The 19313-nt window shown below is 43.0% G+C and overlaps 1 protein-coding gene across 1 annotated transcript in view; it reads right to left on the bottom strand.

Moving 5' to 3' along the window:
• Positions 1–385: 385 nt before the first annotated feature.
• The window catches only part of FAT4 (FAT atypical cadherin 4), a 117491-nt gene continuing 98563 nt past the window's right edge, over positions 386–19313 (bottom strand). Inside the window, exons 11-17 of the mRNA XM_033060977.1 lie at positions 17965–18272; positions 13955–14040; positions 12822–13001; positions 11689–11813; positions 10406–10614; positions 5851–6112; positions 386–3858 (exon numbers count right to left, since the gene is read on the bottom strand). Of these exons, the coding sequence (XP_032916868.1) occupies positions 1982–3858; positions 5851–6112; positions 10406–10614; positions 11689–11813; positions 12822–13001; positions 13955–14040; positions 17965–18272 (3047 nt within the window). The 3' untranslated portion in view covers positions 386–1981. The remainder of the gene's footprint in view (positions 3859–5850; positions 6113–10405; positions 10615–11688; positions 11814–12821; positions 13002–13954; positions 14041–17964; positions 18273–19313) is intronic.

The raw sequence follows: 19313 nt of genomic DNA, 5'->3' as shown, positions 1-19313 counted from the left end.
TTCAACTGCTCCTTTTTGACAGAAAACTCTTGTTCTCACACTCCTCACTGCCTGTGTACTGGAAAGCTCAGCTTGAAGCAGAGGTGGAGATCATGGCTAAAAAATGCAAAACCAGTTGCTGCTAATAAAACCCTATGGACTAAAATGCAGTTGTAATTGTTTTATTAGAAATATGAAAGTAGATTTGGTACTCTTTGACATTATCTTAGGCTCAGCAACCTCATGATACTCTTCTCCATCTTCCTGAGACTTGTTTCTTACAGTCTATTTTCTGATTAAAAGGTTTATATAGCTTAAAAACCAAATAACTTAAAGCTTCAAAAGTGAAGATCAAGGAATGGAAATTAGAGAGAAAAGACAAAAGGTTTCCAATAACACACACTAAAGATTTTAAATAAATATTTTAATTCTATTATTGGCATTTACAGGTAGAAAGCATACAGTATGTTACAATTTTATCAAAATGTGAAAAATATGGATGTTACATAAGTAACAAATGTAAAAAAAGTATTTTTCTTACCTTCCCTGAAAGTAAGAAAACTATTCAGCATAGGAAAATATTGATATAAAAACACAGCTTAGGTAAAAAAAAAAAAATAAAAAGAAGTTTTTACACAGTACAATAGGTTCATCAGATCTGCATGAAGATGTAAGGACTTTGTGAGATTCTATTTCACCTACAACTTTAGGGAATGGGGGGCAACTGGTAAGCTACGTTAATGAATCTACAAGTAGTTTTCCCTCATATCCGCTCCAAAATACTAGAGTGCAGTAATTTTCTATACAATAAATAATTCTTCAAAGTTTCCATCATAGAAAATCCTAGAATGCAGAAAATGCCACTCCACGGTCACAGAGGCCAGGCAGTGCTTCAATAATAATTATGGGAATAGTTATTATAGTGCTTTATAATGTCGAAGCACTTCAGACGAGTTAACTGATTAGCCCTCACAACGCCCCTGTGAGGAAGGGAACCAAGTGTTTTTCCTTCCTTTCCACTGCACAGACGGGAAGATGGAATCAGGGGACAAGCACAGGCTGCAGCACAGCCAAGCAGAGAGACCAAGAGATGTGGGAATGGACAGGTTTGTCCCTCGCTGCTGTGAGCCAGGGGGCTGGGCTGGGCTGGGCTGAGAAATTGTCATCAGGAATCACTGAGGGGGGGCAGGGAGGGACCAGGATTAAGTAAGCATCCCCAAAAACATTTCCTAGAGATTCAGAAGCTCTCACACAACTTTGTCAAGAAAAACTAAACCAAACAAAGAAAACAAAACAAAACAAACCCAAAACAAAAACCAAAACCAAAAAAGATAAAGAAACATGAAACGAACAAATAAACAAACTGAAAGGAAAAGGAAAAAAAAAACTCCTAAAGTGCTGACTGGCTTGAGCTGCTTCTAGCACCTCTTGTATGGAATAAGACTTACAGCAAGCACTGTTGCCAGCAATTATTCAAGCTGATTTCATCCATAACGTCACATGTGAGCAACTGCAGGATATGGTAACTACATTTTCTGAGACACCTCACTACTGTAATTCCTTCATTCACCATTTTACTTCCATGCACTTCTTAAGGAAAATGGAATCTCAGTACTCTTGCATCGTAAAACATGTTAGTAGCTGGAGACAATATGCACATCCTTCACAATTGAAACAAAAATTAGTTCATTTTCAGAACAAAGCATTATTAATTTAAGAATCACGAACCAAACAATGGTAAATAGGAAAACCCTTTCCAAAGGCTGCATGCCGAATATCTGGTTTGCAAATACAATGCATGCAGGAGAAATAAATTCATCCAAGCATAATTAAATTAAAAAAGTCTTAAGTCTCTTTCAGCAGCATAATGGTTATTATTTTTAAAGTCTCCTCCAACCAGACTGGCCTGGGGATCAGACGCTGACCTTGGCTTTTGTACAACCATACAATGGTTCGAGCAGTCCCCATGGCTTTGCACTGTGGCAACACCAGGAGACAAAGCCTATACATACTGTTCTGCTTCCCCCTCCTTGGAAACAGGCTTTGCTGGACCACCTTTGCTGTCTTCACTCACTGCTGCTGCTGCTGCTGCTGCTGCTTTTTCAGGAAGCGATGCCAAATCCTTGAAAACATCCACGTAATGCCCAAAGCCCGGGCCCCAGTTCAAGAGGCTGTCCCAGTTGAAGCTGCCCGCTTGCTGGCCCAGTTTCCCGGGCAGGGAGCCCTCGGTGCCGGCTGCCTGTGCCCCCACGGGCCCGCCCTCGCCACGGCGCCCCGGGTACCGCCGGGGCTTCAGCCTGGAGCCGTAGTTGTCCTCGTCATCCGCGTCCGACTCGTTCACCTGCGATAACTTGGGCATCCTGGAGGTGTAGGCCACGGGCTTGTCGCGGTCGTACTCCATCTCGGAGCAGGTGAAGGACTCGTGCGAGTCGCTGTCGGAGGAGGACTCGGGCGCGGGAATGCCGTCGGCCGGGTTCCTCGTGCGGGACAGGGGCCTCCTGCAGTCCTCCTCCGAAGAGGAGCGGCCGTGGTCGGCGCTGCAGATGCTGGGGTTCCTGGGCCGAGGGGTGTTCAGTCTCTCCACCTCTTCGATGGACAGCCCCACCGGCGGAGACGTCTCCAGCGGGATCTGCCCGATGGGCTGCTTCAGGCGGCTTCCCGGGCGGGAGCTGTGGCTCGCCATGGTCTGCGGGCTCTTGCTTCTCCTGCCCAGCCGGGTGGCGTAGTTGAAGATGCCGGGCTGGCAGACATCGCCGTGCATCTCCAGCGGGCTCCCCTCCCTGATGGCGAGGTGCAGCTCCCTGGCCGGGCTGTGCCTGTAGAACGTGGAGGATTTGGAGAAGGGCGCGGGGCTGTGCCGAGACAGGGGGTTGGGAGTGGGGCACGCCGAGTGGCTCAGGGACGTTGTCCTCAGGCCCTGCCCGTAGGCGGGCTGGTAGGTCAGGCTGCTGGCTCCCAGGGGCATGGGGGACTGCCGGGCGAAGCCCAGCGGGCTGTGCCTCTGGATGGAGAACTTGGGAGTGTGGCTGCGGAACTGCTTGTAGTGCTGGATGATGTCGGCGTCAGAGGGGGCGATGCTGCTGGCGTTGTCGATGTCGTAGTGCTCGATCTCGGGCTCGGGGGACGCCAGCGGGGCGCTGGGGATGGTCTCGGTGGCGTGCGGGATGTCCGTCTCGTCGTAGATCAGGTAAGGGTTTTCCCTCTCGATGATGTCGGGTTTCGGGTTCCCTTCGGGCTGCTTCCTGACGGTCATGTCATCGCCGTAGGGCGGGATGTTGTCGGGGTCATCGAACGCCACGTTCTCGCTGCCTTTTTTCTTCTTGTGCTTCGTCTTCTTCTTCTCCTCCTTGGGCCCCTTTGACCTCTTCCCTCGGCACTGGTTGCAGAGGATGAGGCTGAGCACCAGCAGCGCCAGCACGGTGGCGCAGCTGCCCACGATGGCCGGCACGGCCCAGAGCGGCAGGGCCAGCTGGGCGGGCGGCGGCGCTGGCAGGCACACGTGGCCGCCGTCGACGCCCGCCCTGCACTCGTGGCCGGGGGCGCACAGCACGCCCAGGCAGGCCACCACGGTCTCGCAGGTGCGTCCCGCGAACGCCTCGGGGCAGCTGCAGGTGAAGGTGGCGTGCGGCCCCGGCTCGCAGCTGCCCCCGTTGAGGCAGGGGCTGGAGGCGCAGGCGCCCGGCAGCACGCACTGGTAGGCGAACCAGCGGTTGATGCACATCAGCTCGCCCCAGCACGGGCTGCTGGCGCACACGTCGGGGCCGCGGCAGCCGATCTTCACCGAGGCGTCCGTCCTGGACAGCGTGGCCAGGCTGTGCTTGCCCGAGAAGGGAAGGCTCTCCCCGCCGTACTTGATGTAGGAGATGCAGCCGCTGAAGCCTGAGAAAGGGGGGAAAGAAAGGGACAGGGTTATTGGGAGATGAAGGCTGAGTATGCACCATCAACAGTGCAGTCCTCTCTTCACTAAATAAGCCAAGAATTCTCATGGTTACATAGGGAAACATCTATTCTAACATCTATCTATTAAATATCTTTAAATTGAATTTGAATAAATATGCCCTCTAATGACTTCATTCAATATACTAAAAAAGCCTTTGTCTCCTGATTTTCCTGTATTTCTAAAACTTCTTATCATTTCCCACAGAGAATCCTGTGGAAGCTGGCTTGGCCATGCAGCACCAAACATTATTTGAGTTTGCCTTCTGTGCTTCAGCTAAGTCTCCTGTGCCCTAAATTCACAGCAATGCTTTTGTATCTCTGAATCTAGAGTGGTCTTTTCCCAAACTTTTCATTCCTTGGTTGCAGTGCTACCCTACACCGAGTTTTAGTGCTGTGAGAGCCCAGGGAGATGGAATTATCCCCAGGCTCTGTGCAGTGGTTGAGCAAGGTCACAGGAAAATCCAGTCTTTTGCCAGCCTAATAATTCTCTTTGTTCCCCTGACTGAATCTTTTCTGGAAGGGTTTTGAGGTAGTGCAACCTTACGGTGATCTCTGCTTGGAGCTGTGGCAAAAAGGTACGCGGAGATGGACACCACTCTGTCATGAAACAGCAAATACACTTGAGTTGTAGGGGGTGGTATTAAAGTTTTATAATCCTCAGGCTTGAAGATTTAGGCTTAGTTGGGAGCCCAAGCAAAAGTGATCACCTTGTTGCATGTGGGGTGGAGCCTTGCAGTGCTGATAAAGAGCAATTTGTCACATCTGCCTGGATTTGGAAATTTTATTGGACACAGCACCTTCACAGCCCTGTCACCTCATGTGTTGTCTGCCTTTAATAGCACTGCAGATATTTTTGACTCTGAGTTCATGCAGAGTTTTATACCAGTGCCTTGTAAATCCTTGGTATGTTGTACCCAGTGTAATCCAATATTAAAATAAAATAAAATCATATGAATAAGGGATTTTGGACTGTGTGTGCTTAATGGAAGCCAGACATTCCTAATTTGTCTGCCACAGCACTGGGCAGTGGTGAGAGGCTAGTGTCCTCAATTTTCCTTGCTCCAGCTTTCCTACAAGCCTCTGCTTTTTCCATGCACATGCTGCTCATAAAACGTACATGTACAAAGGATAAAGGTCAGCACAGCATCCACACAATTTCGTACCACATTTCATACATATTCACAATACACAAGTGTAAAGTGTGAATTTGTTCCACTCAAAAATACTTTGTCTGGTCACAATTCACGAAGCCAGGAAGATTTTTCAATATAGAAATATGTGAAAAATACATCTGTATTGTCTGGAGTATCTCATGTTTTGCAGTTAAAAATCACTTCCATCTTTACCTAGCACTTGGGAAATGGCATCAAATATGTGTTATCTGCTTCTTTTGCCAGGGTTTGAGACAGTTCCTTTAACTCTTAAGGGAGACTGATTTACTCCTTAACAGCTAGACATCAGTCAGAGGGTGGTTCCTTATTGTCCTCGCTCAGAAATAAATCCTATTCTTCATTTGACAGCAGGATAAAGCAAGAATACCTTGGAGCTGCAGAAAACATTTCAATCATATCAATAACTGGGTAAATCCTGAAGTACTTACCAAATCCCTACAAAGTTTTTGTTTAGCATTTTTGCCCGTATGAAAGATTTGCTTTGATTTTTCAGATTATGAGTCAGGTAAAGGATTCATCCTTTCTTTTTCCATTGGAATAGCAAAAATTGATGTACAGACAAGAAATCCCTCTGTCTCAAAAAAGCCCTGCAGATGGAGTGCCTGCTTTTGGAAACAAGAAGCCTGCAGTGTGTACTAAAGGAGCAAAGTCTGTAATTCTTACTCATTCAATTTGCATTTTTCCTGGCAAAAGATGGATGTACACTAATTACTGATAAAGAATTACAGTACTTGGGTGGGGGGAAAAAGAAAAAAAATACCTGCAACTGTGCTCTTGAAAGGCTGGCTGGATGGAATTCCTCCCAGAGAAATGGTGAGGACGTTCAGCCCGCCAAAGTCTTGGGTGGCATGGAGAATGTCCCGGCTGTGAGTCCTGTCCACCGACAGGACGGTGGCAGAGCCGTTCTTCTCTAGGAGCACCGAGTGCCACTGCCCATCTGCAGCATACACCTCAGGGATGTTCCTTTCCACCTTCCCAGCAACTCCAGCATCAGATATGTAGTGCACCTTCCCGCCTTTGATCTGGACAGAACAACACACGTGGGTCATTTTAAAATGGTGTCACAGGCAGCCACTGTGATGCCTGCTCAGTACAGCTGCAAGAACATCTAGCTTTGGTGTAATAGAAAGCTGGGGTGGGTATTTTTTTCCCCTAAATAATTGCTCTGCACTAAAAAGGCATTAATTATTTAGTACAAAAAATCTGGCCAGATCTAAATACATCACACTGTAGAAACTTCAGCAGAAAATTTGCATCTTAGAGCTGCCACCCATTCAACCCCTGGCTAATTCTACTGAGGAGCCAGCTATAGGTCATGCATGTGACAACACATTTTAACCAGACAAAGAATAATTCTTCCTCCTTCTTCAAGGCAAGTGTGAAAAATGCTTTGCAGAGTGAACACATGTTGTCCTTGCCCAAGAAAATTGCATCCAGTTTTTATTACGACACAGTAGGAATGTGCAAGGCATGGCAGGGCTTGAGCAAGAGCCCCATTTCATATCTGCTTTTTCTGCTAATTGGTATTTTGCAGAAAACTTTTGTTGTATTTCAGAAAACTTTCTGAAGAGTTGCAAAGTGCATGATTGTGTGAGAATTTTCAAATAGTACTTTCTTGAGCAAACTGCTTTAAAACTTGCCTTTTTCTCTTAAGAATGATGCCCCAAAATTGTACTGAATCATGAGATGTGGGATTTCAAAATTCTTATTATGATCCCAAAATGAGATCAGTGCAAATTCTGCACTTAAGATGCAGGAGTTTAAAAAGGATCCTCAACATCCAACGCTGCCAGTTTCTCAAATACTGCATAAATTTGGTTATGTTGGCTGACCTCCTAAGGGTGGACAGAACTGCCCAAACTCATGCAGGTTGGCTCTGAAACTTGCTGCAAGTCTCCTTGGGTGCTCTGCATGTTTGGCCACACATATTCCTGTATGTTTGGTCCCACATATTAAATGGAACAACTTCTCTCTGTCCGGTGTTCCTCTCTCCGGCTGGGTCAGGCCGCGAGCCGTACCCTGAGCGTGCAGGACGTGCACAGGCAGAGTCCAGGAGAGGTCACAGCCCCAGGTTTGCTGAAAACTCTCAAAGCCTTGCATCCTTTGTTCCAGGAAAAATAGGGTTCACCTGGGAAGAACTGCGAGGTGACACACCGGCTACAAGAATGCTGCTCTCGTTTCCAGAAACTGTTAAACGTCCTGGATTTGCTTCTGCAGTGATGCAAGCTGAGGACTTTGCTCAGACACTCAGCTTTAATAAGGCTGTAAGACCACGCTCATGCCTTGGCAGCTGCCTGAATGAATGCATCTAGCACGTATTCCATTTGGATGGAGGTTAAGATGTGCATCCACTTCATTTATGAAGGTATTAATTCAGACTATTTGAAAATGTATTGTTTGACAAAGACATCCTCAGGGACAGGATGCTGTTGTTACTGATAAAACACAAGTGGCATGTGTCTATATTATCACACAAGGAAAATCCCACATTTACAAATGCAGCCCACAGACTGTTAGAAGAGATTAAACACCATTTCCCACAATCACTTATAAAAAGGTTGACTGAGCTGAATACGTACATATATTTATGTCTGCAGCCTGTAATTGGTTTGTTATGTCTTATTCTGTCTTTTATGCCCCATAAAAATACTTCCTTGTATTCTAGTCTTTATGTAAACAGAAAGGAATACACCATATCAGACAATACTCTCCAAGCTTAAGGGAAGATTGAGCACAGAAGCAAAATTTTTAATTTAGCTTAGAAAAGAGCTGTAGAATTATTTACCTGTCAGCAACTGATATTTTGCATAGTAATTAATGATTCTTGAACCCCATTTCTGTATCTTTAAAATTTGCACGTGACTAATGCTAACAGACTCATAAATAACATACTAGGGGCATTTGGAAAAGAAAATTTCCAGAGACAAGACTGGTCCATGACTGCTTCAACCAGGAAAAGATATGGAATGTTCTTCTTGGTGCCTTGAAGCAGAACATGTTTCTAAATTTGAAACAAAGGCTGAAGTTGACAGTATTGAGTAACATGAATTTCTGGGTTTTATTTAAATGGCTGAGCAACTGACAAGTAGAATATAATGAAAAGAATGAACTACTAAAGCAAACATATTCCTAACTGTGGGGCTGATTCAACTTTACTAATATTCAGACTCTCATTGGCTGAACAAATTGTGTTTTATTTGCCTTAAAACTGGCCATGGAACGGGATGCCATTTAAAAGGGTTATGTTCTGATTAATTCCTACAACTTGATCCATGGAATGGTTTGTGTTGGAAGTGACCTTAAAAACCATCCAGTTCCAACCCCTGTGCCACGGGCAGGAACACCTTTCTCTGGACCAGTCTGCTCAGAGACCCATCCAATCTGGCCCTGGACACTTCCATGGATGGATGGGGTGTCCACAACTTCTGTGGGCAACCTGTGCCAGTGCCCAATCCCTCCTCACACAGCAGTATGTTAGCTAATACAGGTAAAATGTAATCCACATCCTCCACCTGTACCATTCAGAGATCTTAGAGCTCCATTTATTTATTTATTTATTTATTTATATGTTAATTTAATCTGACTGCAGATGAGACTTCTAGATGAAGCAAGACAGGCAATTTCACCTTTAACCTGCTGTATTTATCCCATTACTTCTAACTGAATTACAAGAGGAAAAACGTGAAGGCATGGAAGTAGCCATAGGACTCATAGCTTTTCCCTAGTGTGGTTCAATAAAAACAAATGGCAGGTTTTCTCTGAATGCTAATACTTTGGATAACAGGCATATTAAAAGGACCCAAGAACCAAGTTATAAAGTTGTCTGTTTTGAAGACTGACAAGAATGGTAAAGACAGGTCCCTAAAGCCCAACTTCTGCAGCAGGACTGGATGGAGATGACGTGGAGACCTTTGCTGGGTTGGCTCCATTGGCATCTCAGGCCACCACAGAGGGGAATACTCATGGTGATACCTACTCTGGGAATGAGGAGCAGTGCAGAGGCCATACTGCACTAGCTACAGTTAAATTACTACAGTTTTACTAACTAGCATCGCCTGGGAACTGCTTGGCAGCAACCAGCATGGCTCTCCTTCCTCAAACTTCTGCATCTGGTACTAGGCAAACCTCTGCTCTCCTCCCTTGCACAGCTGGGACTGGGACTTGACACCCTCTGCTTGCTTGTATAACTTCACCAATATTAACAATAACAAGAGTGTTTGCATAAACACAGCACCAGTGCTTTTAGCCAGGGAAGGCAAGTCTCTTTTATTTTTTTTTCAATACTTTGAGAGCTCACCTAGCAAATTCTACTAGTGGGGAGAAAAAGGTTTTTTCTCTCCAGAAGTCAAAATAATGAGATCTTATCTGCTAATATGAGCAAGGCAGAAACTTCCTATGAAATGATGTGGTAAAAGCATATGCCAGGGAAGTAGTGCAGACTTGCTTCTCAAATGCAGCCGGTGTGTCAGGAAAGCTTTGTAACTCTGACCAGGCAGGTGGAGGATATCCACGGGGCTGAAAAGCTTAGAAAGTGTGAATTTCTGTATGAATATCTCTAAAAGTCAGGGAAGAAAAAAAATTGGAAAGCCTTGCAGCAGTCAAGGAAACTTGGAGCTTACACCAACCCAATAAAGGGGCTTGCCAACATCACTGCTGTACTCATTTAGAGCTATGAGTAAATGGACTGAGTCACCGCCAGGAACCAAACCATGCCTCCTCTTGAGAAAGGTAACTTCTGCAGCAATAAGCTCTTTGAGGAAAGAAAAAACAACCAAAACCCCCAAAACAGTGTGGCATTTGAAGCATTAATTCAGCTATGCATGCCAAAAGAATTTGATATTGACATTGGTCTGTGAGTAACCTCATGAATTCGAGTTATCCCTTACTTCCTAGTTTGATAAGCTTGAGCCATGTTGGTAGGAATTAATGAAAACTTTTTGGCAGCTTTTGCTAGCTTAAGGAGGGCCTGGGTTCAAGGCTCAAAAAATCAGAAGATAAAAGGCCAATAACAAAATGATTTGTTCTGTAAAGTGTAATGATGATAATAACCATGGCAACGAGCACCGTTCTCGTCGCCTTAAAACAGTCACTATTTGGAGTCTAGACAAAACTGATTAGATATAAAACCATCAAGATCTTCTGATACCTTGGCAAATAGGAAGGGAATTGTGGAGAAGATGAATGACACTGGAGCAGTGCCTAGCCTCAGTTAAAGACCTAATATTTCATAAAGGAAACAGAAAGAGTAATGGAAAAATGGGAGATAAAACGAGGCAGCCGGATCAAACCACGCTGGGCATCAGCTGCGATCTCACCTTCACGGTGGTGAAGTTGCTGCTCTCTTGGACGTGCAGCAGAACGCCGTTCTCGCTCCTGGTCATGAACTTCACCTCCAGGCGCTCCACGCCCGCGCTGGTGCCCCGAGCCCCCAGCCTCATCAGGTAGTCGCGCTTCTTGTTGGGGCTCACGTGGTAGTCGAGCCTCCCCTTGCCTTCCAGCGACAGGGCCGTGTCAGCAGTGATATCTGGGACAAGGACAGGGAAGAGTTGAGCTCCGTGCAGCCCCAGCCATCATCTGCCTTCCCTCGGAGCGGGGATGGAGTTCAGAGCAGGTCAAGGGGGGCAGCGGGAGGGAATGGCAACTGCAGCCTCTCTATTCTTTGGCTTCCACCAGAATGTGTGCTGGAGAGTGGGAGTGTGCGAGTCATTTAGTGCTGCTATCAGTCAATAGTAAATTAAAACTCGCCAGGGAACAAGTGAGGGAGGAGGGAAAAAAATATTTGGCTCTCGGAACTGTAATTCCTTCCCAGGGATGTTACTGTTTCCATTACTGCAAGCAGGGTTTCATGATATATTGAACTCTAAGCTCTTCAGGGCAGAGATAATGACTTTCTATTTGTTATGGCATTAAAAAAAAGTGAATAAAAAAGGCAGAGCATTGACTACCAAATGCTGTTAAAATTATGGCTAAATTCTTTTGTAAACCGGCGCAATAAAAGCATATAAATCAGCTAAACAATAATGGGACATGTAAAAAAACAAAGGCCAGTCATTATACTACAACTACACAGAAATAAATCACTTTGCTCTCCTGGACAATCCCATATTGATTTACAGGGCTAGTCCTATGAGAGTTAATCACCCCCGAGTGTAAATGCCTTGTTTTCATTTACATTTACAATATTTTCTTGCATATAATCCACAGTCAATTTGATGAAAAGGACTTTAGTTTTTAAAAAGCTGTAAGCACATGAACTCAGTGTTTACATGAAGGGGTTTTCACTTAGCCTCTTACCTCCCCACAGCAGACAAATCCTTCCTATGGGATACCTTTATTTTAGTTACGGATTGTATGTTATTGGGAAGCTGGACTTTAAACGAGTGCAAGTTACCTGAAATGTGATCTACAGACCAGAAAACATTATGTGTTCAGGTTGTTGCCATTTTTACCTCTCAAAAGGACAACAGTCCATTGTGGACTTTTATACCACTTAAGAGGCAACATGCTGCTTGTTTTCATTATTTTGTAAAATAGAAACTCTTAATGGCCTCTGGTTGAGCCTCAGTTAGGTGTAAAGACAGTGAAACCTCCTCCTCACATTTTTCACAGTGCTTTCCCGTCAGTCCATCCTTGCAGACACACTGCTGCCACGACCACTGATCGACACAAGTGCCACCGTGCTGGCAGGGGCTGGTGCTGCAAGCACCTTCCAGTCTGGGACACCTGAAAGAAATCAGAAAAGCAGATGCTGAAAAAAGTGCACACAAATAAGCAGAGCAAATGTGCTGGGAAGTGTCCCCTGTTTAAATGGTACTCCCTCTCTTCCCCTCAGAGATGCAAAAATGGCTCTTCTCCCCATCCCTGGAAGTGTCCAAAGCCAGGTTGGATGGGGCTCTGAGCAACCTGGTCTGGTGGAAGGTGTCCCTGCCCATGGCAGTGGGTTTGGAACTGGCTGATCTTTAAGGTCCCTTCCAACCCAAACTGTTCTGTAATTCCAAGCATCTCTACAGGCAGCTCAATTTTCTAAGCAGATCCCAATTTTCAGCATCAATTTATAGCAGTCTTACAAAAGAGGAAGGAATTCAGAGACAGCCTAACTCCTACTATCTGTTATGCAAGAAAGAAGAAACCTTTTTAGGCACTTTTTATACTGCACACTGCCAGAGCCTTTGTATTACAATGACCAGAACAAACATGGGGGTTTAGAGAGGAAGTGTGAACAAGGAAATCTGGATAAAAGACTGACATTATTGCTACAACTGTGACTGACATGGAAAAAACAATAGAATTGCATAGTTCATCATTTCTGAAAGACCACTCAGAGGATATAAGGGAAATTCAGGGATATTTGAGAGGCAAAGTGAGAGAACAGGCATGGTGGATTAAGAGGAAATAAAAGGGAGCAGAGGGTTAGCAAACAGTATGAGTACAGTCAAAACCAGGTGGAATTTATAAAGAAACACAGGAACAGAGGTTACTCAATTTCAGCCTGCAAAGCAACTTAAATAATCACTGACAATAGAAATGTAATGATGCTGCTTTTTTTTAAGACTGCAATTTTTAGTGAACAGTTAATCCAAATTTACTTTTTCCCTCCATTTTTCACATTTTACAGTAGGTTCTACAGTTGTTCTTTTCTAACATGAACTATCTCTCGGTGTCTGAACGGAATAGCATTCATGAAAGGTTCCTTTTATTGCAAATGGGGTCCCTTTGATATAGCAGACGTACTGATCTAAGATTCCTTGGGCTGCCAAAGCCTGGCTGGGCTCCAGGGGACGTCCATTGACTGCAAACTCCATGATGCAGCCCACAAAATCATGGCTTTCCACCTGTCCTCTCCTCTGAAGGATGGGCTCTATGGACCTGATGCCACCGACAGTAACTCGATTTGGCTGTACGTCCAGAGTCCTGCAAGAGAGAAAAAGAATTAATCAGTACCAGACATCAGGACAGTGATGACAGCACAGGAACTGCAACCATCAGCTACAGCCTGCAGCTAAAATTCCTCTTCCCAAATGGGTATTTTGCATTTAAAAGGGGAGAGAGATCAATTGCACTTGAACTAACAGTTATAGTGAGCATCACTCTAAATTCACACTCAGTTGGCATGTCAAAATTTCTATTCACTTGACTGAGCTGTGTGCTTGAGATCACAACAAATAAGGTTTTTTACCCAACTATAATTGAGATTGTAGATGATAATTAAATAGCAGGAAGATGGATCCATTTTTTGACAAAGTTGTAACACCTCTGCTAGCAAGGAAACTCTGTGTGGCAGGAAACATGATTGTGATTATTGCAAGAAATTAGCCAAAGTGATTTGGATTAAAGATACAACCCAAAGGCTACTGAGTTAGTTCCAGTAAACACCAGAAATAAAGTTTGCTTTCTTTACTGGAAACTGTTTATGAACTCAAAACTGTAACAGACAACATCTGAAAACAATGTTAAAGTCATGACTCTTAATATATATATTTTTTTAAGACATCAGTAATCAGGTGATTTTATTTCCTATGTCTTTATGAGCAATGAGAGGTGATGTTTAAATAAATACATGACCCCAAATCATCAGGCAATAGATCTTATCCTCATTTACACCACAGTGCAGACTACTCATGGCCATGCATCTTCTGACTGCCAGCAGAGCCTGGGGACAGAGATGGTGTTGAGAACTGGGGATTTCTGAGCAAACTCCTTGTTATGATCCAGTTCCATGCAGAAATGGAAATGGAAAATGCAGAAACTTCCTCTGGCTTTACAGGAAGATTTCTTCTTAACTTTACTTTTAATTTTACTCCAAAAAAAAAAAAAAAATCCCACCCAAATGCCAAACTAGCCCCACAAAATGAAGAAGTATTTACCAGTCAGCTGAAACAGCAACATTGCTAACAGTGCAGTAGCCTGGCTCCTGGTCCTCAGAGCAGGAATCCACCGTCAGGGATGCTGCCTGCAAAAGGCACACAGACAAATATCCTGAATATTACAAGGCTTTAGTCCCCAGCCACATGAACTACTCATGTTTAAGTGTATTATATCAAGGACTTGGCTAGAAAGGAGCACTTGTGTATCAGCATGTCACTCGGGATTGGATACAAACAGAGAGGGAGCTAATTGTCTGCTTCACACGGAGAAGCAGTTAAACACCAATTTTTCACATTTGGGCAGGGTTTCTCTCGTATTTGTTTGCTTTACTCCTTGAAACTGAAGTTATTTTGGCTCATACCATATCCCACTCCTGATATGGTTCAGATAATCTGAGCCCCCTCTGATCACAAAGGGTGCTCCTTCAGGGGCTTTACCATGACATTAAACACATTGAACTTGATAAAAAGCATGCTGCAAAAGCTGGGAGTACAAACATTGAGATTACCAGTCAAAAATAATGACCCTGGGAACAGAAACACTGGGATTACTAGTTAAAAATAATAACCAACCACTCAATAAAACTCAAAAAGTAACCAAATGCACCTGCTTGAAGTAACCCCTTGACTAAGAGGTCATGAGGAATCTCAACTTTGTTAATGGAGAAGCATCTGTACACTAGAATGGGACTGAGCTGATGTTTAGAGAAGTGCCAGGCTTTAGCAGTACTTCCAACAGTCTTATTTATTATTATTATTATTATTATTATTACTGTTTTTATCCCCAAGCCATCAAGTCCCTCACAATGAGGTTGCCTCAATCTGATCTAGAGGGAGGTGGATGGTCTTTAAGGTTCTTTCCAACCCAAACCATTCTGTGATTCTGAGACTACCCATCCAACTTATTGACACTAAAGCTACTCATGGCACTTCTGTTTGCAATCTATAAAAGTGTGACCAAAGCTGTCACTAAAATCATGAAATAACTCCTGCTGATTTAAAAAGGAGTTTTTATTTTATTCCTTATTTAGCAAAGAATTGTCCCCACAGTGATTTATTAATAACAGATGCACTGAAAAAAAGAAACCCCAACCAACCCTGAAGGTTAGTTATTCCTTAAAACAAATTTTCAGAAAAATAAACACAATCTCCACACTGTACATCTCCTCATGTTTCAGCTAGATGTGTGGTACAGTTTTACAGCAAATCTAAATCAAACGCCACCTTTAAAAATGCCTAGGTTTATATTTTGATTCAGACTGCTCTATGGGAGCTGAGCAAGCAGCACTGGCTATCAGTACATCATTACTCTGCAGAGGCTTTTTCTGCTGCCTGCAAGTGAGTTTGGTAACAACAGCCTGTTGAAATCCCCACAGATTGTCCATGCTGGTTCCAAACACACGCTGCAAGCTGACACACTGTATTGACCAAATAAATTCAGAGCTCTTAGCCCTAAATCATGCCCTGCAGTACAGTTAAATTGTTCAATCTGCTATTTTTAATGGAAGCTTATCTTGAATTTCTTTCCATACAAATGAGTAAAGTGCTTCTCCCAAGAAATGTCAGTCTGCAGTTCCAAAGCAGATTATAGCCCTGTGTAAATGAAACAATTCAGAGAAAGAATAATAAGCTGGCTGCTCTGTGTGCCACCACATGCATACATATTTTCCTTCAGAACATCAACAACAAAAACTGAAATGAGTTTTTTGTTCTTAGCTCAATCAGCATAATCTCCCTAACTTACATCGCTATGTGCTCTGCAAGCCAAGCTCCAACCCCAGCTGAAGGGCTGGATATTTGAGAATATATTTTACTTGGACCAGAGTTCATACAATTTATTTTCTAATGTTAGTCAAATGTTCCTGCTTGTTACTTAAGCATTACTCTACAGTTACCTTGCCACATTATGAGTCTTTCTATCCTGTCACTTTGCAATAGCTCAGGACTGACAACTTAATGATTTTACCAGTTTCCGATAAAATCCCACTGTGCTCTAGGAAATGACAGATTTGGAATCCTGAAGGGGGCCTATTTTATACAGTTTTGGACACCTGGGAGACATTTTTCCTGCAGCAGAAATATCTAAGACAAAGGTGATTCTCTTCACTTACTGTTTGTAAACAACTGACGTTACTGAATGGGTTTAAACATTAAAAACAAACAAACAAACAAAAAAAATCACACAAAGGTAGAGGTAGTCTTAAATGCTTGCTTTTAGCCTGAAGCATTCATAGCTGAAATTTCTATAAATAGCCCTTTTTATGTTCTCTCCTCTTCTATAGTCCTCTGGCACTCTGACAAGTAAAACATTTTCTTTCTCTGTTTTTTTTCTTCAGTGTACTTCATTTATTTGTTGCAACTTTTACTCCGTGCCCCCATACTTACATCTTATTTATAGAAGTAACATTCTACTCTAGTTACTAAAATGGGAACCTGGTGTATGTCTAGATTAAAGTGCACCTTTGGGCTTTACCATTAGGAAGCTGTGATGTAAATTATTAAATTTGCAAGATGCAAATTGATGTCTGATATCAAAGCATTTTAAACCAAAGTCATTGTTCAACATCACAATTACCCTTCATGTTATTTGGGTATAAAAGTCCTAAAAACACACACAAATTGGATTTGCAAATCTAGCTAAACACTGGATTTCACAGAACCATAGAATCCTTAATGCTGGAAAAGATCTGCAAGAGTCCAACCACTAAGTCAGCACTGTCAAAGCTACCACTAAACCATGTCCACATCTACACATCTTTTTAATACCTGCAGGGGTGGTGACTCAACCACTTCCCTGGGCAAACTGTTCCAGGCACTGACAACCCTTTTGGGGAAGAAATCTTTAATAATATTCAATCTAAACCTCCCCTGTTGCAACTTGAGGTCATTTCCTCTTGTCCTGTTGCTTGTAACTTGGGAGAAGAGACCAACACCAAAATAAATGGAGATAACAGGTCTTGCACTAAGTACTGAAATGGAGTTGCAGGCTCAAGACTCTGTGAGGACTAGAAGGGAGCCATGCTGGGTAAAAGACTTTATTGCTTTTATTTCCTGCATCACTTCTAGCTTGAACTACACAAAACAAAATGGGGAATCCCACCACATATTATTGTTCTGCGACTTTAATTCCAAACATGGGAAGAATATGGAATTCTACGTATGCTGGCCATTTCTGCCTGAGAAGGAACTGTTGGGTAATAGTTCCTGATTATGGATGGCAAATAGATTTGGTTTCATTTCTAACTCATTTCTACTTTTGACTGTGGAGTCAAAAAACTTGGCTTGGATTCCAAGAGCATTTGGTTTATGTTCTGCTTTGGAAATATTATTAAAAAATGAGAGAAGAGGAATAGAAAACATTTACTGGAGAAAAAAATGAAGGCAGGAGAGGGGTCAGAGTGCCAGGCATATGGCAATCAGTTGTCCCAGTTTTTGGCAGAATTCCTCACCTCAGATGCATTCTGGGGGACAAAGAAGTAATTTCCCTGCTTCTCTTCAAAAATTCTCTTACTGTAGCACCTTTTAACTCTTTGCATGTATGCTACAGAGGAAAACCAGGCTCCCAGTCTGATGAGATTGGTAAAATCTCTGGATTAGCTCAAGGAGGTCATGGATGCCTAGAATTTTGAGTTTGTCCACTTCTATTTTCCAAATGTTGAGAAAAATTATTATGAGGCTTTTTGCAATTACTGTGGTTAATTAGCATTCCCTGATAATCATCCCTGTAATCTACACCAGTTAATTAGCCCCGTGCGTAGTCATCTATGTCATTAATTATTCCTGGCTCTCATTTTTCACATCAAGAGTATGGGGGCACTTTGCACATGTTTTTTTCATTACACTTTATCATCATCAGACTGAACAAACCACCACGGGGCTTTGAGTCAGTTGGAACAGGGCAGAGGTTTTTCCCAAAGTTGGAGTTTCTGCTCGCAAACGCAATGTCGCTAATTTTACCTTCCCGGATTTGGCTGAACTTGCGTTAAAATCCTCATTTCTGCGTTTCTTACCATTCCAGCCCGGCGGGCGATGACGGTGTGGAACTGTCCATCAGACACCTTCTTAGCCGTGGTGAGCTTGTAGGTGCCACTGCCCAGGTTGTAGGAGAACCTCAGCCTGCCCTCCACAATTTCCAGGGCCAGGAATTCCGCCCGCTCCCCGGTTTGGTTGTCGTAGTTGTAGAGCAGCAGGGCGTGGCTCTTTATGGTGGCAAACTTGATGTAGATGTAATTGTTGTTGGGATCCATACTGGGGAACTCCATGTAGGACAGCTCTTCGAATCCATAACTGTTGAGCTCGCAGTGGTTTCCAAAAACACCTGAAAAATGAGAAGCCAAGTCTGGAATTGAGGAGCTTTTTCCTCACCAGGAGCAAAGTAGGGATGTGCTCTTGACAAGGAACCCCTAATGCACAATTAAAATCACACAACCAACAGAAGAATGCTATCACCCACACCCAGGTGCTGAGGTACTTTGCATTTAAACTCAAAAATCGAGTTACAAAGGACAGATCCATCTATTGAAAAGCATTTCACCAAGCTCTGTGGCTTCTTTGGAAAACACCAAACCAAGGCAGTTTGACAGCTCTGTCAAGACATGGTTGCTAATTATCATCAGGCATTTATTAGTCCAGCTATGGAAATAAATGATGTGCAAGTTGAGTTTATTTTTCGCTCTGTGGCTGTTATCTGAACTGTTTCTCACTGGGTGGTTCATTTTTTATACTTATGAAATAAGCATATGTGTGATTAAAATATTATGTCTTCTCAAGTTTTTGTTGATATGAGTATTTTGGTGCATTCAACATACTTCTTTTCAGACCTCTGTCACATAATTCCCCTTGATTTTTCCTTCAGTGGAGCAACAATAGGGAAAAAACCCTGATTTAATTTATGAATATTAGTTACATTTACAATGGGAAATTAATATACCCTGAGGAAATGTACAATAAAGGAAATAAAAGAGAATAGAGAAATTATTCCACATGTCAATAGGAAAACTTATTCAACATTAGTTAAAAATGCATATTGAGAACCATACTTTTGTGAGAGGGTTTTCAGCAACCTTAAAACACTGTAGATGATTTCTGTACATTTCTGTTTTTTTAATTAATCTCTTACATTTACTTTCATACTTTTCCATATGAACAATGGCAATTCTGCATTAATCTGCATTCAGAATCAATCTTGCTGCAATTGTGTCATGATGCCTTAAAATATCCATGTTGTTCTATGTTTTTATTGGGTCCGTTCCACAAACCAAATCTGGGATAATTAAATTCTAGAAATTATGAAACTATTTTGGCACTACTATATGCTTCTCTGATGTGAAATACTGATGTTATTTACAGTGGTCTTAGT

Source organism: Catharus ustulatus, chromosome 5, assembly GCF_009819885.2.
Source record: "Catharus ustulatus isolate bCatUst1 chromosome 5, bCatUst1.pri.v2, whole genome shotgun sequence".
In the NCBI taxonomy this organism is placed as follows: Eukaryota; Metazoa; Chordata; class Aves; order Passeriformes; family Turdidae; genus Catharus; species Catharus ustulatus.
Note: the sequence above shows the minus strand (reverse complement) of the source record. Positions and strands in the feature narration are given on the sequence as shown.